This window comes from Mauremys mutica, chromosome 3 (genome assembly GCF_020497125.1).
Source record: "Mauremys mutica isolate MM-2020 ecotype Southern chromosome 3, ASM2049712v1, whole genome shotgun sequence".
Taxonomy (NCBI): domain Eukaryota; kingdom Metazoa; phylum Chordata; order Testudines; family Geoemydidae; genus Mauremys; species Mauremys mutica.
Window position 1 is genome coordinate 55903567 of NC_059074.1, and position 24077 is coordinate 55927643.

At 40.2% G+C, this 24077-nt stretch overlaps 1 protein-coding gene across 2 annotated transcripts in view; it reads right to left on the reverse strand.

Annotated features, from left to right (window-relative positions):
- The window catches only part of LMBRD1 (LMBR1 domain containing 1), a 220264-nt gene that overhangs the window by 22763 nt on the left and 173424 nt on the right, over positions 1-24077 (reverse strand). For both annotated transcript variants that reach the window (XM_045011303.1, XM_045011302.1), the window contains exons 12-14: positions 23621-23725; positions 19916-20065; positions 13580-13661 (exon numbers count right to left, since the gene is read on the reverse strand). In XM_045011303.1, coding sequence (XP_044867238.1) covers positions 13580-13661; positions 19916-20065; positions 23621-23725 — 337 coding nt within the window. The remainder of the gene's footprint in view (positions 1-13579; positions 13662-19915; positions 20066-23620; positions 23726-24077) is intronic.

The window sequence follows — 24077 nt, forward strand, 5'->3', positions numbered from 1 at the left end:
TGTGTGATGAAGTAATAAAGAATGCAGGAATAAGACACAGTGACTTGTTAGTGAGAAATGAGTGGAAGGCAGCCTCCAGCTGCTATGATAGTCCAGACAGGACATTAAGCAGTGTGTAGGAGAGGAGCCCAGCATCCCGCTGCTAGTCCAGGGGCAATTGAATCTTTTCTTTACACATGAAGGGTGGGGGCTGATGGAGCTCAGCCCCCTGTTGCTATGATGAAGGTGGTTACCAGCCATACTGCACCATCTACCAGGAAAAATTAGGGGCAGGCACCCTTGATCAACCTAACTGATGCTAGTCAGCATGGTTACCAGTCCTTTTGCACTGCCCCATGTGCCAATAGGCTGATGATGGCGATGGATATCAGTCTTACTGCACCATCAGCCACCCATGGCGGGGGGGGGAGCAAGGATGTTGGTGTTGAGTGCTGCAGCATTGCGTCTATCTGCAGCATTCAGTAAAGATAGGGTGACATGTAAAAGAGTCAAGAGAGGATTGTTTTCCCTTTCACTTCTGGGGGTGGGTGGGGGGGTGCGTAAATTGCCGAGCTATGCCCTGACCCACCGCGGATACTGTTTTTGACCCTAGAAGCATTTGGAGCTCAGCCAAGAATGCAAATGCTTTTCGGATACTGCAGGAACTGTGGGATAGCTTGAGTCCTCCAGTCCATGAGCATCCATTTGATTCTTTGGCTTTCCGTTACGCTTGTCACGCAGCAGTGAGCTGAGTCCCTGCTATGGCGTCTGTCTGGAGATTTTTTAAAAATGATTTTGAATTTCGTCTTCTGTAACGGAGCGCTGATAGAACAGATTTGCCTGCCCTTACTGCGATCACATCCGCATGGTCCATGCTGGAGCTCTTTTTTTATTTTGATTTCGGACTGCATCACCACCCGTGCTGATCGTAGCTCCACGCTGGGCAAACAGGAAATATTCAAAAGTTCGCGGGGCTTTTCCTGTCTACCTGGCCACTGCATCCGAGTTCAGATTGCTGTCCAGAGCGGTCAGTGGTGCACTGTGGGATACCACCCGGAGGCCAATACTGTCGATCTGCGGCCACACTAACCCTAATCTGATATGGTAATTCCGATACTAGCGCTACTCCTCTCGTTAGGGAGGAGTACAGAAACCGGTTTAAAGAGCCCTTTATATCGATATAAAGGGCCTCTCAGTGTGGACGGGTGTGGCGTTAAATCAGTTTTACGCTCCTAAAACCGGTTTAAACGCTTAGTGTAGACCAGGCCCTTGATACAATGCTAGCAGCTGAGCATACAGTCGCTCCCTGACTTATGCAAACGTATACCCGACCATTACGCCAAAAAAAATATTCCTATTTCTAGCTTACGGAACTTTTCCCGTAAGTACGGATTTGCGTAAGTCAGGTTTGCGTAACCTGGGGGGCGTCTGTACTCAGAACTCACCGACATATAAAAGTAGATAAAAAGTGCAAAAAGAGAGCAAAGAAATAGTTGTGAAGACCGTGCAAGGAGTTTATAGAGTTCTAAACCTGCCCCGACCTAACTTTACTGAACAAACTTTCCTAAATAGGACAAAATGCTATGTTTATTGATGATACTTTTAACCAATAGTATTTGTAAAAGTAAAGTGAACTCTAACTGGTAGGATTATACCTAGCAAGTTGTCTCTATTCTCTACCAAGGAAGCCATTGAATCACGTCCATACTAGATTTACAAGTTTCCCACTATTGCTACCTCTAATGCAGCTCCACTACTAATAGACTATTTGCTGGTATTTTAATCATGTTGTCTTACTTTGCTCAGACCTTAACTAGATGGAACGATGGTTGCAGTAGGAAGAGGACCTGAAACATAAGCCTTTGTATCAAAAGTCTAGCATGAGGCCTGGGCTAAAGTAGTGGTCAAAGCTTTGCTGATATAAAACAAAGTCAGGTTGTGAGCAAAATGCAGGCCCTGCTCACAGAATCTGTTAAGAACTGGGCTGATATTGCAAAAACACACATTTCTAAGAGGTGCTAGGCACAGAGCACTCACGCAAACACATCCCAGAACGCCTCAATACCAGCACATTTCCCAAAGGTAATGAGAACACATTGACCCCTGTGACGTTCCCTTCTGGTGTTATCTGGACCAGTGATTTGCTAGGCCACTACAATCCTTGACTCTGTGAGCCAGCCTTACCCTGCTATGCTGTGAGAACCCCCACTCCTGGGCTGTTCACATACAGTCTCTGGCATGTAAGCTGCTCCCAGCTACTTGCAAGCGAATGACACTAGCCAATATCTCCGGTCCCAGAAACAACCCTAGGAACCTGCATCTTGCACTGTCCAGTTATGCCCACTGGATGCTGCAAACTTATACAAGTTTGTCAATTTAACAAAGAAATTGATATGTACTAGGCTTGTTATACCAAGGGGAGCCTCTGACATGCTTCAAACCATATGCACTGCTTCAGATAGAATAAACAGATCCATTAGCTATAAAGATTGACTTATAAAACTATAAAAACCAGTTGGAGAACACTTCAATCTCCCTGGCCACTCGATTACAGACCTAAAGGTCGCAATATTACAACAAAAAAACTTCAAAAACAGACTCCAACGAGAGCCTGCTGAATTGGAATTAATTTGCAAATTGGACACCATCAAATTAGGCTTGAATAAAGACTAGGAGTGGATGGGCCATTACAAAAAGGAAAAGTATTTTTCCCATACTTATTCCCTGCCTTCCCCCCCGCCCAGTTCCTTACATCTCATTGTCAATTGCTGGAAATGGGCCATTTTCATTACCACTACAAACAGTTCTTTTTCTCTCCTGCTGAAAATAGCTCAACTTAACTGATCACTCTCCTTATAGTGTGTATGGTAACACCCAATGTTTCATGTTCTCTGTGTGTGTATCTATCTTCCTACTGTATTTTCCACTACATGCATCCGATGAAGTGGGCTGTAGCCCATGAAAGCTTATGCTCAAATAAATTTGTTAGTCTCTAAGGTGCCACAAGTACTCCTGTTCTTTTTGTGGATACAGACTAACGCGGTTGCTACTCTGAAACCTGACAGATTTGACAGTGCTCTCATATGTGAGCCTCTACCAAACACTTTGGACTGTGGGTCTCTCACTGGCATAGGCTTGCCACAGGAGGCACAAAGTTTGAAGCCTGGGAACCAGGGCATTTCCGGCTTCAGGACGAAGGGAGGCCCTCTATGATAACTACCTACACTATTATTATTTAGACTATTTACACTACTGCTAAACTAAGATTGGTAACTAAGCTGAAGAGAAAAAAAAATCACTGAATAATGCCTTGCCAAAGTAAGAGGAATTGTTTCAACAACCATCACGGGCAGTAAGAAGGAACTGAGAGAGTTTTGGGCTGGCAGACGAATGGACATGAACAAGCACACATGGTAGTAACTGGTTGTCTATTCTTTATCAAATCTTTGTAGAGAGCTTTGATGGAGCCAAAAATGGAAATATTGGAGTCACAGCTCTTTCATTTTAGCCAAAACATCTTTCTAGTGACAGCATACAAATACCATGATAGGCATGTCCAATACTATTCTAGAATTTCCAGCGTGAGAAAAATTTGGTAGCCAGGTAGTGTCATCTCAGAGCTAAATACAGTGATGTAACTCAATAAATCTGAAAGGTTGCGATGAGGGAGTGTAAAGAAAGACCATGCCTTCCTGGATCTTAAATATCAGGCACAGGACTATATAATAAGTAACTATGGCAGTTCCTTGTCATGTGATATGACTACAGTGTGACATTCGTCTCTGGTGACAGTGGCTGAGGACTAAGATGTGTTTTCTCAGTGGTCTAAATTCCCAGAAAATGCTAATTAGCTGCCAACAATCTACGGTTGTATGGAGAAACAACTAATGAGAACACAATACAATATTGAGCTTTCTAACTACGGCTGAGAAAGAAGCTGGAAGACGAAAAATATTTAGTGAGACCCCGATCCCATAAATAAGGATACATTCTATATATACTTTAGTGCAGGATGTCAAATAATTGATGTGATTTTTCCTGGACACAGAAGAGTGGCACTTGCACCTCCCATATCAAGTCAATGAAATTCCTTTGTACCGCCACCAGAGGGAGGCAGAGATACAGAACTAGGAGGAAAGAGAAAGTAGCTGCTCCCTCCCCCCTTCCTCCCATCAGTAAGAGAATCTTTAAATCAGACAGCTCAGTGAGAATCAGATGGCAAAAATTAATCAGGAATTTCCTCTGCTTAAGATTTCAAAGTGGCAAACTAACATCAAATGGAATGTAACTACATTTCCTTCAACTTAATTTTTTACCACAAACTGAAAGTTAGTCACACCATTCCCTACTGGTGGTTCAGAAATAACAAAGGAAATAAAATGTCTTCAGATACCATCAAACATATTAGTAAGAGAAGTATCAAATATTCTCTCTTTACATACATTTTCCCAATATAAAAGTGTTAAGCTGCCCTGGCGTTACCTAGGTTGCCTACTGGGAAAAGTCCTGGAATAACCTTAGAACTCATGCTTCCACAAAAATAAAGGAATTGTTATTTAGGATGATGCCTCATGTATCAGTTTTACAACATTCTCTGGAACGTGATTCACAGAGTGGCACTGACAGCTGCCTCCATGCTGCACAAAATATGCATCATACAAGCCGAGTATTTTGAGCGTTTCAGTTGCTTTTTTCTTTTTGCACATAATCAGGCCACTTTCTCCAGTTTATGTTTCTAGCTGTCTGTTACTCTGCAGTTTCCGACCCAAAGGTGGGTTCTTGCAAACTTCCCCCAAATAGTCTGCAGTCTTCTTTTTTGTTGCAATATATTATTATAATGCGCCAGACTAAATCAGCTGCTAAGGCTGTTCTTGCAGTTTATAAGCCGAACTCTGCTGCTGCTTCTCTTGTTACACCAGCCAAATTCATCTGCTATTCAAAGCTTTTACAGTTCATATAGTTTCCATGACTTCAAATACCAGTTGCCTTTCCCACCAGCTGCTAACTAATTCCAACAGTTAAGCTGAGATGCAAACAGTTGCTCCTTTGGTTTCTTAGTGATGTAGAATTTTAGAACCTGAAAGCAACTTTCACTTCACCTTTTCTATATCAGCTCAACGAAAAGATACTGGAAGACTTTGCAGAAAGCTTGCACAGCACACTATAGGTAGCGCATATTAGACTTGAAGATGTTATAGCAGTTTTAAAGATTCTACAGTTCAAAATGAATTGCTAAGTCTGAAGGCAGGGAATAGCTCTGGAACAAAAACTTTTAAATTGGTAAAAAAAACTTTGAGTGTGCAGCACATAGCAGAAACAATAATTTAATGTTTACATTTACCCCTTCTTCCCAACCTGCCAATAGAATACTATAACCTGAGTTAGGCTATGTTATACTACTGTGATAGTACTGAATATTATTTATATGTTTTATATTTAAAAAACTGACACAAAGCGAGACAAAAGCTACCTTTTGTTTAATTTCAGTCTTTTTGATATAGCCTAAAATGTTTGTGATATGACACTCTAAGGCAGAGACATCAATGGAAACAGAATAAAGCATAGGGGACTGAACAAGGCCTGAACCCAAAGCCAATAGGAGTCTATCCACTGATGTCAGTGGGCTTTCAAATCAGGCTCTAACAGAGGAAAGTGCCAGGTGGGCTGCTTAAAAGCTAGACACTTGGAAGTCCAGGGCTGCCAGGATCCTGGGAAACCCAAGAAGTCCTAGTTCGGACAGGCCACCAGAGGAGTTGCTGAAGAATTGGCGAGTCTCAGGAGCCTGGTGGACTGCAAGGGAGCAGCAGAGCCCAGGTGCCCTGGCCATCTGTCAGGCTAGACTGCCAAGAAACCAGGGAAGAAGGAAGCGTGTAGGAAACCTGGCAGGTTTCTGCTGGAAACTTGTTTGGTTCCCATCAAAATTCATATTTCCATGCAATATTTCCATTTTGATGAATCAGCATTTTTCAATAGCAAAAACGAAAATTTTTGACCAGCCCCATATTAAGATGTATGTACCTGTGATACTTCACATGTATATACACAAGAACAATATTTCCCTCAAATATACTAATCAGAACAAACTGTCTACAGTTTAGAAACAAACTTTAGAAATGGCTTAGGAAAAGAAAGCTCTTCTCAGGTCTATACTAATTGGAGCAACCAGGATAGCATTAAACTAAAAATGGAAGAGGAGAGCGTGAAGGAGGCAAATGCAGTAAACTCATACTCAGCACATGATTAACAAGTTCAACTGACGTGGCAAAGAATGTGAAGATAAATGTCTCTATTGCCTATAAATAGGACACGAGGAATATGGGTAACCAGCAAGAAGAACTGGAAATTCTCATTTATAAGAAATTAACTGGCATTACTGAGACCTGGTGGGATCATGGAATCACTGAACCATAATGTTAGAAGGGACCGCAAAGGTCATCTAGTCTAACCCCTTGCCAAGCTGTAGGATTTGTTGTATCTAAACCATCTAAGACAGATGGCTATCCAGCCTCCTTTTGAAAACCTCCAGTGAACAAGCTTCCACTACCTCCTGAGGCAGTCTGTTCCATTGTCCTACTGTTCTTGCAGTTTTTCCTGAGATTTAATCTAAATATGCTATGCTATAGTTAGAACCCACTGCCTTTTATCCTGCCCTCTGTGGCAAGAGTGAACTTTTCTCAATCTTATTTATGGCAGCCTTTTGTGTATTTGAAGACCACTATCATCTCTTCTTTTTCAAACTAAACATACCCATTTCCTTTAGCTTTTGCTCATATGATTTGCATCCCATCTCTTTGATCATCTTTGTCACTTGCCTCTGGATCCTTTCCAGTTTCTCTACATTCTTTCTATACATTGGTGACCAAAATTGGACACAGTACTCCAGCTGAGGCCTAACCAGCACCAAACAGAGCGGTACTATCACCTCCCATGACTTGCATACTGTGCCTCGTTAATTAAACCTAAAATGGCATGTGCTTTTTTTGCAACAGCATTGAAATTCTGACTCATGTTGACGTTGTGATCCACCACAACTCCCAGATCCTCCACTCACAGATGATTTACATAAGTGGCATTACCTATTTTAGTGACTGATAACACAGAACCAGAGATTTTGAATGCACATGAATTAATATGCTAACTAATAAAGCCAAGGAGGGGGACACTGATTGGCATCTGTTGGAGATCACTGAATCAAACAAAGAACACGACGAATTACTCTCTAAGCATTTATTTGTAATGTAGAAAGAAAAACTGAGGTGTTATGGGGGACTTCATTTTGAGAAACATACAGTACACCTTCGTAATAACAAACCCCTGAGGATCCAAGCCATTTGTTCGTAGAGCCAGGAGTTTGTTATAGCGGGAGGGTCTACTGTATGTGGGAGGTCTCATTCAGCCAATAGTAAAACACCATTAAAATGTCAAAAAACCTCATCCTCTACAATTTTTAAACAGGATATTGCACCCAACTTGAGGTAACTCTTTGGGATTTCATTATGACTGAGAAAGATCAATCACTGGATTGGAATTTGATGGTTGCCTAGGGATCAATGATCATGACCTGCTTACATTAAATATGGGCAAACAGAGGACAGTCCTAACCAGTACTATACATTCTATATATTCTATATATTCCATTATATAGACACATTATATATTGATATTTATATATATGTATATACATACACACACACAACTTCAAAGTGGTTAATTTCCCAATGTTGAAGAAAATTACAAACAAAGTTGACTGGGAGAAAAAATTCAGACAGACCAATATGAATAAAAATGGGGACTTCTTTAGACATCCAACAAGCCAGGGAACAGCTTGCAGAGCAGTACGGACTTAAAGTATATTAGGAACAAATATCTTAACGATGGGATAGGCTCACTGCTAGACTGACATAGTAAAATTGTTAATATGGAAAAGGCAGAATTGTTCAATAAATATTTCTGTTCTATATTTAAAAACAGGATTATGTACTTTTAGCACAGGAGGAGGAGGACAATGTACTTTCCAGTTCATTAGTAACTAGAATATAAGAACAGCCATACTGGGTCAGATCAATAGTCCATCTAGCCAGTGTTCCCTCTAATATTTTATGTCCATGTGTGGAATGAATTTTGTTATGTGCACCTATATGGAGGTAATGTGTGACATCACCTTTTGGTGCACATAACAAAACTCATGTGGTGGGGGTGGTGCCAAGGGGTTCGGAGTGTGGGAGGGGTCTCAGGGCTGGGGCAGAGGGTTGCGGGGGGGATGAGGTCTCCGGCTAGGGGTGAAGCATCTGGGGAAGGGCCGGGAATGAGGGGTTTAGGGTGTGGGAAGGGGCTCAGAACTGGGGCAAAGGTTTGGGGTGCGGGGTGTGTGGGCTCTGGGGTGGGACCAGGGATGAGGGGTTTGGAGGTGCAGGCTGTCCTGGGGCTGTGACAGGGAGACAATTACTAAAATAATGTGATGCATACATTCTTTGGCAGGATCACTTGCCAAGGGGGTGCGGGGAATGGGGGAGGGGGAGCAGGAGATGTGATATCTTGATTTCAGTAAGGTTTTTGACACAGTCCCACAAAATGTCTCCTAAGCAAACCAGGAAAACGTGGTCTAGATTAAATTACTATGATGTGGGTGAATATAGCGGCTGAAAAACTGTCCTCAAAAAGTAGTTATCAATGGTTTGCTGGCAAAAGTGGGATAACCTATCTGGTGGGATTCTGCAGGGGTCAGTAATATTCAATATTTTCATTAACGACTTCGATAACGGAGCGGAGAACATACTTATACAATTTGTAGACGACAAACTCAGGGAGGAGGGCCTCCAAGCACTTTGGAGGACAGAATTAGAATTCAAAATGACCTTGACTCTTTGAAGAATTGGTCTAAGATCAACACTATAGAATCCAATAAAGGCGAATACTAGGAAGGAAAAATGAAATGCACTAATATAAATGGGGAATAACTGGCTATGCAGTAATACTGCTAAAAAGGATCTAGGGGTTACATTGAATCACAAACTGAATACAAACCAACAATGTGATGCAATTGCAAAAAAGGGTAATATTCTTGGGTTTATTAGTGGCAGTGTCATAAGACAGACATGGGAGGTAATTGTTCCGCTGTACTCAGCATTGGTGAGGTCTCACCTGGAGTACTGTGTCCAGTTTTGGGTGTCACGCTTTAATTAAAAAAAAGAGGTGGACAAACTGGAGAGAGTCCAGAGGAGAGCAACATAAGTGATCAAAGATTTAGAAAACATGAGGAAAAGGTAAAAAAACAGACATGTTTAGGCATGAGAAAATAAGACTGAGGAAGGTATTTTCCTAACAGGTTTCAAATATGTTAAGGGCTATTAGAAAGAGGACAGTGATCAATTGTCCTCCATTTCTACTGAAGATAGGGCTTAATGTGCAGCAAGCAAGATTTAAGTTAAATATAAGAAAAAATTTGTACCGATAGTTAAGCACAAGAGTAGGTTACCAAGGGAGGTTGTAGAATCCCTATCACTTTAACTTTTTAAGAACAGCTTAGACAACTGGGCTCTCAGGGGATGGGGTGTGGGTATCTGGGCAAGGGGGGTGCCTTGCAGCTGGGCTCAGGGGAGGGGGGGATTCTGGGTGTCTGGCCACCTGGTTGGGCTCTGGGGAGAGAGAACAGTGAAACAGGAACTGGGTTGTCATAGGGGTTTCTTCAACTCTACTCCTGGGGGAATTTTTGTGTGTGTATATTGTTACAGAAATACTTGCTGACAAGTATTTTGAAACAAAATTACCAAAGTAATTGAAACTGACGTGATTATGTAGTGTTATTTTGACAAATAAAATTTTGCAGAATTTTAAAATATTGTGCATATAATTTTTATTTTTTTGGTACAGCATTCCCCTGGGAGTAATATAAATGCTGCACAAATTCCAAAAAAAAAAAAAAAAAAGCTAAGTGGCCAGATTTCCAAACAAAAAGATGAAGGAAAAATACATTTTGGTTAACACATTAAAATCAGGAAAGGGGAACTGGAAGGTTACTCAGTGGTAAAAGCAGATTAAGGGTATACTGCACCCTAGTACGTAGCAGCAAGAAGTTATCTGAGAAAGTACAGGTGGACTGAGAAACGATACTCTAATTTACTACTGTATTTAAAAAAATGCAAGTGCATAGTCTGTCAAAGGTCCTCTATCATACACCTGCTTCAAATATCTCCTAACTCTACTGAATCATATTATAAATAAATGTTTCCTTTTATAACACACTAAGGTACTGCGATGTACAAAAGTTTTGGCTGCTTTACAGACAATTATTTTAATAAACTGTATGTACTTAGACTGAACAAGTAAATGGACGATTCATGTATTGTATATATTGTGCTAAGGAATTTTTATGCAGACAGATTCTCAACTGGTAAAAGGCAAAATTTTATCTACTCCATTTCCTCTTGTCTTCTGCTTTCCCTTTTTCAGGTCAGTCATCATAGCCTCTGATACTCAGACTAAGTTAATTTATATATTAGAAGTAAATATAGAGACAACATATCAGAAAAAACCCTTTCTTGACAGTATTAACACTTTCAAATATAAGCTAAAATTGTTTAAGCATTGCAGTTCTGAACCTACATAACATCAAAGATTTGATAGTTTTGCACTCAGATTATGTTGCTATTTACCCCATCTTTATTTTGAAGAAAGATAAACAACCTGTCCTCTCCAGCAAGCAAAATACTGTTTAGAAACAAATCTATGTAAAATGAATTCCATATTAAAGGCAACTGAAGTTCTAACAATATAGAAATTATTTTTAGAAGATTAGTTGCCATAACAACATGATCTCTGTCAGGTTGTTCTTTGCTCACTCTACTGAGAAGAAAAATACAATTCAAGTGCAATAAAATCCGCAGGGCTCTCATCTCCACTACATCTGAATAGTGTTTATAATTGAGTAGGTCACTATACAATTATGTATGTCCACAAAGCCAATAAAAAATAAAATACTTTAAATGCTAAACATTTAAAATTAGTATATGAAGAAAATATACTTGCATCTAAAAAAGACAATGTTAAAATACAAGATAAATGCTTAGGAGAAAAGTGTTAGTGGTCCAAATGAATACAATTGAAATGTCTGTGGAACACCTTTGCCAGAGGATGTTGTGAAGGCCAAGGACTATAACAGGGTTCAAAAAAGAACTAGATAAATTCATGGATAGCCAGGATGGGCAGGGATGGTGTCCCTAGTTACTGTTTGCCAGAAGCTGGGAATGGGGGACAGAGAATGGATCACTTGTTGATTACCTGTTCTATTCATTCCCTCTGCGGCACCTGGCATTGGCCACTGTCGGAACACAGGATACTGGGCTAGATGAATCTTTGGGATGACCCAGTATGATCGTTCTTATGTTAAACCATTTACTGGAAAAATTTCTGCAGAAAATTTTTGAAGTAGTCCTCAGATATTCTAAATCAGCAGTTTTCAGAAACTAAACTACCAAACCTGCCACACACTTGTAAGCTGTAGTCAATGCTCTGAATTTTTAGATCAATAAAATTTAAAACAAAGAAGTTCCAGCTTACTTGTGGAAGAATATCTATTAGAGAAAGAAAGCAATCAGTTGAGCAAACATTTGCAACTTGATTGTATGTGGAACCTCCGTGTTCAACTGTTAAGGATATTTTTAAGGTTTCAAAATATCTTTAAATATCTTTAACAGCTAAATCCACAATATTTGCTTTAAATCCTGTTTTCTACTGTAAATATTTGAGACTGGGGGAAAAAAAAAAATCTAGTGAGACTCCTAGCTGTCACAATTTTGTGGGTCATCACAATGCAGTGAAAACAGACAAGCACCAAGTTTGGCTTGCTGGCATTTCCCTAGATTCTTTTCCCAATGCACGGGTTGATCATAATTATTATGAATTCAATGAGACTCTCAAAAGCCATGTACAGAAAACAAGATTAAAACAAAAGAAGTTCTAACAAAAGAAACTTCTTTCCAAAACATTCTAAAATAATTCTACTATAGAACTGTTGGAAGCAAAATACAATTTATTGCATTATGTATTGGCTATACCTATATTAAATGCTTTCACCAAGGCATTCTATTAAGTCACCTTAACCCTTCAACATTAATAGTTACCCAGGCCTTGAACTGGGCTAGTGTGCAGCAGTACTGCACAGCACCTCTCCCAAATGACTTCTTGTTTTCCAGAGTCTCTGCTTTCATCTTTTAAAAGCTGACGACTCTGGGCGCTGTAGTTGCAAAGAAAAGCTTGACAAAGCAAACCAAAAGTACCCAGTGCAATGATCATAGAATCATAGACTTTAAGGTCAGAAGGGACCATTATGATCATCTAGTCTGACTTCCTGCACAATGCAGGCCACAGAATCTCACCCACTCACTCCTGTATCAAACCTGTGTCTGAGCCACTGAAGTCCTCAAATCATGGTTTAAAGACTTCAAGGTGCAGAGAACCTTCTAGCAAGTGACCTGTGCCCCACGCTGCAGAGGAAGGCGAAAAACCCCCAGGCCAATCTGCCCTGAAGGAAAATTCCTTCTCAACCCCAAATATGGCAATCAGCTGAACCCTGAGCATACGGGCAAGACTCACCAGCCAGTCGCCCAGGAAAGAATTCTCTGTAGTAACTCAGATCCCACCCCATCTAACATCCCATCACAAGCCGCTAGTAGTCAAAGATGAATTAATTGCCAAAACTAGGCTATCCCATTATACCATCCCCTCCATAAACTTATCAAGCTTAGTCTTGAAGCCAGATATGTCTTTTGCCCCTATTACTCCCCTTGGAAGGCTATTCCAGAACTTCACTCCTCTGATGGTTAGAAACCTTTGTCTAATTTCAAGTCTAAACTTCCTGATGGCCAGTTTATATCCATTTGTTCTTGTGTCCACATTGGTACTGAGCTTAAATAATTCCTCTCCCTCCCTGATATTTATTCCTCTGATGTATTTATAAAGAGCAATCATATCTCCCCTCAGCCTTCTTTTGGTTAGGCTAAACAAGTCAAACTCTTTGAGTCTCCTTTCATATGACAGGTTTTCCATTCCTCGGATCATCCTAGTAGCCCTTCTCTATACCTGTTCCAGTTTGAATTCATCCTTCTTAAACATGGGAGACCAGAACTACACACAGTATTCCAGATGAGGTCTCACCAGTGCTTTGTATAATGGTACTAACACCTCCTTATCTCTACTAGAAATACCTTGCGTTTTGCATCTCAAGACCGCATTCGCTTTTTTCACGGCCATATCACATTGATGGCTCATAGTCATCCTGTGATCAACCAATACTCCGAGGTCCTTCTCCTCCTCTGTTGCTTCCAACTGATGCCTCCCCAGCTTATAACAATAGTTCTTGTTATTAATCCCTAAATGCATGACCTTGAACTTTTCACTATTAAATTTCTACCTTCTGTAAGTAAATCTTAACACAGAGGACATAAATACTAAAGAAGCTTGAGCAAATGCTCAGTTATTTTTTAAGAAAATAAAATTTCAGTGGTTTCTCTTGCTAGTGCACACAAATATAATGAAGTAACCAATCTTCTACAATGATGCAACACAGGAAGTGTGCATTGAACAAAAGTTTCATTTGTCTTACCTTCTGGGGCATCTGCATCACAGACTTTAGGCACATATGTTGTAACATTCCCTGGCTGGCCATCAACAAGCGTCATATTACGCTGCATAAAGAATATGTAATGTCAGAAAAGAACATTTTAAATAGGTTAATACATTATGCAATGTGGTGTTTTCTGAAGCATATAAATCTTGTGAGAAATCATTTTGACACAACAGCTATATTGTATAGATGTTTTAAATTTCACTTGCAAGAAAAAAAGGTTTAAAAAATTCTTGCAGTACATCTTTAATCTTTGCATGCCATTGTTTATTTTCAATGCTTTACAGGTTCTGAATTGTTACAGAATAATATAGTATAAAATTGCTCCAAAAGATTATCTTTTTCATAATTAAGCGTTAGTTGATGACATTCTAACAAACCCTTTAAAATGATAAACAAGTTTCACTGTACATATAGGACCTAATAAATATACAGTTGTATGAGCTAAAGGTGTTGGATCATACGATGGATTGAAAGATCCAGCTAGGCACTGTGGAAGTGTTATTGACTTTATTCTAGCCATGGGAACACCAGAGCACTATTGCTCTATGATGCCACTATGTATGCAGCATAAAATTGCAATAGCTCTTTTCAATGCCATACTGCATCTCAAATATGGGTCTAATTTGCTGCCCACTACTGCTCCTATGTCTTTCAGCATTACTTCCCAGATTTCTCCCTCCCACTCAATATCTATATTTCAAATTATTTTCCACCAGATTACTTATTTGGCATTTTTTAAGATGAAATTTATTTGCTTATTTCGTGCCCAGACATCTGATTTCCCCACTTCCCTTGATCATTCTTGCATGTCTTGATGGGTGTTTGCAACTAAAATGAATATGTGCCTGTTAACTGGGAGTGTCACGGTCACTTTCACAAAAGAGGCATTTTTTTTTTAAATAAACCTTTGCAGATTGATCAGTCAGCTGATCCAGTGAAAATGACTGCAGCCTAACTGAATGTGTATACATGTTGGTGCCACTAGGCCTGAGTAAACCAAAGTTGTGACTTTGGGCCTATGTGACCCAAAGTACCTTTATGTGCTTTTGTTAGCCTTACTAAACTTTTGTAACCTTTTGTGTTATGTGCTAATTACTGGCAGTGGCAAGGTTGCTTGATACTAGATGTAGCCAATATTAAATAAGATAGGCGGAAAGCAGGTGCTGTAATTAAAGTTATATGCATGAGAACGTAGCCCCCACGGTGGGAAAGTACAGATAACTGATCACAGAAAAGTTGCTAACGAGCTAAGGTGGTTTTTTGCCAAGTATGACTTAACTGCTTCATGTGATTGCTATTGCAAAGTGTATTTGCTGCATGGGAATGAAAGGTGGGGGGAGAGGAGGAGTGTGGGGGTAATGGGAATGCTTAGCTGAAGTTCTGTATAAAGAGAGGAAAACCGCTTGTATCGGTGTGCAGGATTTGAGAATGCTTTTCTCCCTGGCACCTATTTGGGCTCAAATAAACCTGGTTTTGCTTCTCCACCCTGGTGTGATAATTAGTGCGACGCACACCGGGCAACGAACCCTGCTGTTGCTCCGCCTCGGGCTCTTTGAGCCGGCAACATATATACACACACACACACACACACACACCCCACCTCTATATCAGGCTTCTCAAGTTATCTTTGCCCCTGCAACACCACCAGGCCTCAAATAAGCCTCCCCTAAAAGTAGAGACAGGCATTTCCTGAGACTGCAAGAAGTAAGGAAGTTACAAGGGTAAAGAGGAGAAAGATAGGGCAATGGGCAGAAGAGTGCCCTCCTTCTCTGGTTCCAAAAGCCCACCAGTACATTCCTCCCTAGTATCCACCACAAGCACCTTCCACTCAGATGATAGGTGTCCATTTCTTCCTCACTATTCAAGGAAACAACAGCCTATTCACATTATTTCCACCCATTACGTCTGCATTAACTGAAAGCTTAGAAGGGGGTTCTTTTATTGGAAAGGGATAGGTTGATGAGCATATTTATAAGGGCAGAAGGCAGGTGGAAGAGCATGGTAAATCAGAGATAAAGAAGCAGGTAGCAGAGGAATGTGCAGGTGGAAAAGGATGAAATGAGGGCAGAGAAGAAAACTAAGAAGTGGAAAGCAATATCATCTTAGAGTAGTGGACTGTACTATACTGACATCACAAGGGTCTAGGAGCTTTGAAAGCATACTGGAGTATGTGTGCCTCCACCAGGTGTTTACATGGCTTACTCACCTCAGAGCATGCTTCTCTTCCCCCCAAGGTAATGTAGGTATGAGAGAAGAAGTCCAGATAGAAGACTTCACAAGATTTTGTTCATTCTAAAAGTTTAGCTCCCCCCAGGTATTGAAAATAGATTAAATGGCAATTGCTAGAACTACACTTCTCCTTTTTTGAAGATCAGTGCTACATTTGGTTTTCTCCAGTATTCTGGGACCTTTCAACTTCCCTGAGTTTTCAAAAGTAACATTAGTCAGTAGTACAGTCAGGAGATGTGGATTCAATTCCTGACCGTGTCACATATTTTAGATTAGTCCTGGTCCAATGCTTTAACCACAAGGCCATCTTTCCCTCCTAATTAATCCTCTTCCTTTTTACTGTAAAGAAAATTGCACAAGCCAATGCTTCCACTTCAAGATGCTTTTTTCTCTTTTAAGGTTTTAAGGTTTTGAACATTAAAAAGGATGGGACGTTGAAGAATCAAAAGTTACAGAATTGCTGAATATGTCTATGGAAATATTGTTTCCCAATAGGGATATTTACAGATTAATTGGAATTTGAAAGCATAGGAAGAAAGATTACAATGGAGAAATGGGAACAGCAAATTAACTCCAGTATACAGATGAAAACATACTTAAAATTGAATTTTGATTTCTACATAGGCAGGGTACTAAGTACAGATTAAACACTCACAGAACAAACTAATTTTTACAATATGCAAGAAAAACCAAATTTTAAAAAATACTTCAACCACAGCTAAGAAAAAGCAGGGAATATAATTCTCAGTTTTGACTTTTACATTCAAGGCTCATGTAGTAACCAATTTAGTTTTCAATTATTTAAATATACGAGGAGAACCACCACTTATGTACCCGAAAGCTTTTTGAAAACATGTTAAGAACTGCTGAAAATTGGCAACTGCTTGCATGTCAATGTATCCATACAATCAAATTTCAGCTGGGAAAAACCCTAGCTCATGCTATTGCCAGTAGAGGACAGTTTCCTACATATATCTTTTCAAAGGCTGTCTTAATTGAGAGATGAAATAGGAAACATTCTCCAACTGGTTCAGAGGAGTTTCACAAGCTAATTACATATAAAATTTAGGTCCCATGTAGGAATGGATTCTCTAACCAAAAGATAGATCTGTTCAATAACCTTTTAACTAAATTATAGCTGGATACATTATTTTGATCAACTGGAGATGTACTTTTACTGACAGTATGGAAAGTCCCAAACATATCACATGAAGCAAGTACACAATTATAGATTAAATGGGAACTGAAGCTGGGTTTATGTTATTGCTGGTTGCCCACAAAGAGAACCTTTTCTACTTACAATCATAACAGGCAAGTTGACTGCTTTAATAGAATCTCCTGGACCTTTTCCAAACAGGACAGTTCTAAATCTGTCAAATCTCTATTGCCCATGCTGTCAAGTGGAGAGAGTCTGTGTCCATATGGGAATTGTGGCCTCTCTACTGGGGATAATAGGTCTGAAATTGTGTGTTCAGGGGCACACGGGAGGAGAGAGAAACTCCTTGCAACTCTTGCAGGACATCAGAGAGAAACTTATCTTATCCAGGCCTTGGAATCACAATAACCTTGGCTTTCCTCTTGTTTGGTTCTCCTGACTTAGAAAAAGTCCCCATTTAGTCTAGAAGACCCACCTATTATGGGCTGATTAGCTGCTCCTATTCTGAAGCAAAACCTCTAACATTTGGTGTTGCGTCTTGTTGCATGTAGGTCCATTTCCACATATACCCATAGGGAGATGTTTGCTACTGAGTTCTTGAGTGACAACAAATGTTGATTGTGTAAGTCACTGCTCAGCTGATCTGCCAATAATATTGTCCTTCCCTGCAAGGTGGCTACTAAATGGATAAATTTGGTGTACTGTGCACTATGGACCATCCCACAGAGCTATGGCCTCTCTGCACAGCTAGCTGGAAGGTGCTCCCCTTAATTGTTCACATAAGACATCTGCAATGCTGTCAGTAAGTACTTGATTCACTCTGCCATGTAGAAGATGGAGAAAGGACTTGAGAGCCCAATATAATGGCCTTAATTCTAGATGTTGACGAAGTTTTTTCTTCCCAGAAATTCATGTGACTGAGTTTACAAATCCTTAGAATAGCTACGCCAGCCTAGAATGGAAGTGTCAGAGGTGACTGGGACTGACGGAGCTGGAAAGTTGAAAGCATCTCCTTCCAGGGCAGAGAGATGCTGAGTCTACCATGTAAGGGATAGGAATACATCCCTGGCTGTATCAATTTCAAAATATTGCTGTCTGTATTTGGCTAGCATGACATGACATACTAAAGTACATATGCTGCTAAAGGCTCATCAGCTTGAGAAAGAACATCTTTAACATGAATTCTCTTGTAGTAATTTTACTGCTGAAAGGATTTTTAAATGTCTTTGTTCTGGAAGAAAAGTACTGCCTTTTTAAGAATTCAAAATTGTCTCAATAAAGAAGTATTACTTGGGTTAGACTCTAAGGCATCTAACAAGGAACTAAGGTCTCCCAGGTAGTTGCTCTTTGTTAGCAAACAAATTTATAAGACAACTGCATTTGCCGAACAAAAAAATCAGATGTCTTTCAGTGACCACTGAGTGGACTCTATTGATTGCAGCTCAGGTAATCTGCAAATGTGGTGGCTCCCTGCTAGATGAAAGACAATAGGAAAATTATTATTTATTCTTCTCCAGTACTAGAGAATATTTACCATGTGACACTAAGGCCTTGTGAATAACGTAGCTGGAGTCGACATAGCTTAGGTCGACTTACTGTGGTCTCTACACCATGCTGCGTTGACGGGAGATGCTCTCCCATTGACTTATTTTACTCCTCTCATTCCGGTGGAGTACCGGAGTAGACCGGAGAGTGCTCTGCGGTTGATTTAGTGAGTCTTCACTAGACCCGCTAAATCGACCCCTGCTGCATCAATTGCAGCAGCGTTGATCCCCAGTAAGTGTAGACCTGGCCTAAGTTACTGCTGCATTGACTCCAATGTGCACCCAGACAGTACTGTCCTGGGAGTGAGGCAGTAGTACAAGTGAACTCTCAGAGCAACGATATTGGACTTGGTAATTCAGAGGGCATATATGTCAGAGGGTCTGCTGGGGTGCGGCAGAGACATACACTAAGGTCAGTGAGATGTAGTTGAGCAACTACAACTAAGCTAGGTGGTTGAGCCTCTGAAAGGCAGCAATTCCTTAACAGGTCTTTTATCCTCAATGGCCCAACTCCTAGAAAAAGTGGTAAGTCTAAATCTTATTGTACATGTAAAATAGAAAGACATAAATACAATAAATATGAAGTGCAAGAATCAAAACTAATTTAAAATAGAAAAAGGTAGGGAATGGAATAGAAACAGCAAAACTTAAAGATAACAAAATACAGGGATGCAAGAGTTAAAAGAAGCAGTAGTTAAAATTAACAACGGAAAAGTTTAGTGTTAATTATAAACTAATACTGTAAAAAAAGGCTAAGGTGAAGTAGGACATTTACAGGATAAAAGTAAGTTTTGGGATAATTTAAAAAAAATTAGACAAAAGTTTAAAAATATTTTTTTAAAACAGAACTATCACAACATATGCCCTCCATTACTCTGACTACCTTGTATCCTATTATGCCTTCCACTTTTTTGTTTTTGTTTTTAGATGAGCAAGCTCTCTGAGGCAGCCACTGTCCGTTACTATGAGTTTATACAGAAATTTCCACAATGGGATCCTATTCCTGATTGGGGAGCTTGGCCATTATCAGAATATAATGAAAATAATAAAAAGCAGTTCCTATGCTAAGAGAGCATAAGGTGTACTGGAAACTAGTAGCAACAACTGTAATTTCCTTTTAGATGGGGGCAGGACCAGGTCCCTCTACAGCTTTACATAGGAACTTCATGCTGCATTGTGTACAAGGGTGCAACACAGTTTCTCCGGGCTGCACTCCTCCAAAATAGCCAGAGGCACAATAACTCTAGGAGATTCTTATGGTTATATCCCTTCAAAAATAGGTATACAGCAGGGCTGTGCTTTGCCTCACCCCATATATGCAATTCTAATACATTTTTAAAACAAGGTAAGTTATATATATCCTTATGAAAGGGAAAGTCTCACCTGAACCAGGTATTTTTGGCTTCCATACATGACATACTGAGGTGCAAGACTGTAGATCATATAACTTGTGTGAAGAACAATCAACAGAAGTATCATACAGAGAAATAAGAGTGCTTGAGGCCGAGTTTTACCTCTTCTAATCTTATACAACTAAAAAAAAAATAGAAGACGTACAAATATTAGATCATAATTGTTTCTCTAGGTTATCATGCTTGATATCTGTTAAAGGACATTGCTATTTAACTAGATATTTATATTAGATATTTTTCCCAATTACATCCTGAAACTCTACTGTTAAGAGATAGTAGAAATATATTCAAAAAAATTCTCCCTCAAAGGCATAGCTGTAAATGTAAAAGCCTCTACATATACCATACAAGTGATCAAGCTTCAGAGAAGCAATTAAGGGCTGTTTGCAGATCCTCCTTTGAGTGTGCAACTACAGCACAATCATCTGGATACTGGCGATCAGTTATTGTTGCTGATATTACATTAGTTCTGGCACAGAGATGGGAAAGGTTAAAGAGGTTGCTGTCAATCCGATATTCTTTTACACCAGTTCAGATGACAGAGGTAGAGCCACTGCACAGGATGGAGGCAGTCATCTGGTCGTAGAGAAGTCTTATAATAGTGATAAATTTGCTTGGGCAGCCAAACTTTTACATGATTTTCAACAGAGCCTCACAGCTGACAGAGTCAAAGGCTTTGGTCATATCAATAAAGGACACATACAGCTACTGGTATTGTTCTTGACACTTTTCCTGGATCTGCTTGGTTGCGAAAATCATGTTGCTTGTGTGTTGTGATGGTCTGAAGCCAAACTGGGACTCTGGCAGTACTTCCTCTGCAAGAGGGAGCAGGCGATTCAGTCAGATTCTAGCAAGAATCTTCCCAATGATGGAGGACGAAGACAATGCCTTGATAGTTGTCATAACTGGCTTTGTCTTCCTTTTTGAAAATGGGGACGATGTTAGCATTACCTAAGCCAGCAGGGATTTCTTCGATGCACCAGATTTTGAGGAGCAACAAGTGAAGCTTGTTAGCCAGTGTTTCTCCCCCCACTTTCAGTACTTCAGCTGGTATGCCATCAGGACCTGTTGCTTTATTGTTCTTCATTTGTTTAATTGCTTTGCAGCCCTCCTCAGGTGTTGGTGAGTTGGCAAGAGATTCCCAGATTGGGTGCCGAGGGATGGAGTTGATGGTGTCAGTCACAGTCGATTCTCTATTTAAAGCTTTTGGTAGTGTTTCCTTCAGCGCTCTTTGATGGATTTGTTAACTTTAAGAAGGGTACTACCATCTTCAAATCTCAGAGGTGACAGGCCATATGAGCTTGGTCCATACAGGGTCTTAGTCTCTCAAAAAAACCTCTGCATATCATATCAGTCATTGAATGTTTGGATTTCTTTTGCTTTGTCCTCCCACCATTTGTTTTTTATTTCTCAGATCCTCCTTTGAACTTCAGCTTTGAGCTGATGGAAAGAACTCTGCTTCCGACTGGATAGTGGTTGGCTTTGCCAGTCGCAGAAAGCTTTTCTCTTCCATTCCAAAAGGGCTGTAATCTTAATGTTACTGTTGTCAAACCAGTCCTGATGGCAGCAAACAGCCCTTAAATTGCTTCTATGAAGCTTACAAAAGCCTAAGGCTACTCTGAACATTGGCAAAACAAAAGTTCTCCACCAGCCAGTCCCTGGTCAATCATCAGACCAGCAAGGAAGATCTACATCGACAAAGAAGAACGGGAAAATGTAGAATACTTTGCCTATCTTAGCAGCCATCTCTTGCAGAGGACAGACATAGACTTTGAGATTGAGCACAGAATTCAATGTGCCAGCCTTGCCTTTGGCAGACTGTCTTGCTGGGTGTTCAACAATCACAACATCGGAACAGACTCTAAGTTTATAAAGTGGTGGTAATCCCAATTCTCCTCTATGGCTGAGAGACTTGGGTGACCTATTGAAAACACATGAGAAACCTGAATGCCAGCACGAGCACTTTCTTTGGAAGATCCTCAATGTAAAGTGGGAGGATCGTCGAACCAATGTCAGTGTCCTCACGGAGGCCAACATTTTCAGTGTTGATGCCCTGATCATCCAGCATCAGCTGATGTGGAGCAGGCAGTGTGTGCGCATACCTGATGAACGCTTACTAAAACAACTGCTATATGCCCAACTCACCAAAGGAAAAAGGAAATGGGGAGGCCAAAAGAAACATTTAAAAGACATCCTCAAGATAAACATCAAGAGATGTGGCATTGACACCACACACTGAGCGATAGCAGCCCAGGATAGGGGTAACTGGCCAAGACTTGTCAGAGAGGAAACATCCACTTTTGAGGAAAATCACCTTGACCTGGTCGCAGAAAAACCACCAGAAAAGAAAGGAAAGACAACTGTCACGCAGCAATCGCGGGCCAACTCTGTCTTCGAACACCACCTGCAATGTCTGCAAGTGAGCCTGTGGCTCAAGGATGGGACTCATTCACCAAAGGACCCATGAAAAATAAAAGCTGTGAAAGATCATACTTGACCTCTAGGGATCACCGATGACAAACAATCAAACCCTATTAACAATATTTTACAAAATATCCTATGATCTAAGATCTCTAACTTCAAAATTGGCAGTTTTCTTTATTCCACATGACTGTCACCACCTCATTTTATTTTCAGTGGGGCTGATGCCAAACTATCATCATTCAAGATGGTTGCCTACAGGCTTTGCATGTGACAATGGGACTGCCCTTAGTAAAGATGGCCACTCCCTGGACTTTAAGGTTAGTGACTTGGACAGGAAACTGAGGAGGATTCTCTGCAGCTGGAGGTCTTCAAACCACAATTTGAGGACTTCAATAACTCAGACATAGGTTAGGGGTTTGTTAGTGAAGTGGATGGGTGAGATTCTGTGGCCTGCATTGTGCAGGAGGTCAGACTAGATAATCATAATGGTCCCTTCTGACCTTAAAGTCTATGAGTCTATGAGACGGGGGAATGTGGAGTTCAGGAGAAGATCTGGGACTGGAGACAAGAGACAATGGGGGAGGAGACCAAGTGGACAAGTGACAATGTGGGAAGGGAAAACAGATAGGATAACGGTAAGGGAGAAGGAGGATAGATAGGTAGCTCCCCACTCTCAAGGTTAGGAAAGAGTAAGGGGAGTCTTTTTCTGAGCAACCAGTGGGGAGTCTACATGGTTGCAGGCACATTTAAAGGTTGAATTTTGACCCTGGAATGTGATCACACTTTGTGGGCAGGTGACTTCTACCCTCAAGGCTCAAAAACCAGAATCCAAAAAACCCACACATGCTCAGTCTGCCACACCCCTACACTCCACCTCACACATAAATCATGATATTTGAACACTTAGGGTTGGCAATACATTGAATGTGCTGCTTCCACAAAGACCCCAGACACTGCTGGCTTGATACCTGCAATTTTGTCTCAAGTTGAAACCACTTGCCCTCCGTTAACCAGGCCATCAGGCCAAAATACAATCTAGCTTTTCAAAACATGGTAGAAACCCTTAAGACTCTTGCTAAAACAATTGATTGTAATATTGTTTAAAAAGAATGATTGCTTCACACCATTTTAGTTTTTAGAACATGGTAGAGAGAAAATTCTGAAAAGTCCTTTTGTATCTGTTACATACATTTTAAATATTTTTATATAGTAATTTATAAATGTTACATTTTAGTAAATAAGTAATATTTACCCTTATCCAAAAGAACCATATACCCATGTTTCGAATCCCTGCCATTGAAGTGAAGATAAAATACATAATAATTGTTGTAATGAGGATATAATCAAGTGGAAAAACCTAAAAGAGAAGAATATTAATAAATAAAAGCTGAAAAAAAGAAATGAAAACGCTAACATAACAAATACTCAACACAAATCAAATTACAAGAGTGGCTGATCATCTAATTTTTTAAATTTTTTTTAAAGGTTTCTTAGGACAATGGGAGGCTGTATATTTCAGAACTTCTCATTGTGATAGTGTTTGAGGTGGTAAGAGAAGGAAAACTGCCCGATTTAAAATGTAAGACAGTTAATTACAAATAGAACTGAAACAATTAACAGTCCAATTTAGAAAAGAGATTGAATAGCTTTGTGAATTTTTTCCAAGCTTCACCTCAATTTGAATTAGATATTGTTTCACGCCAACTTCA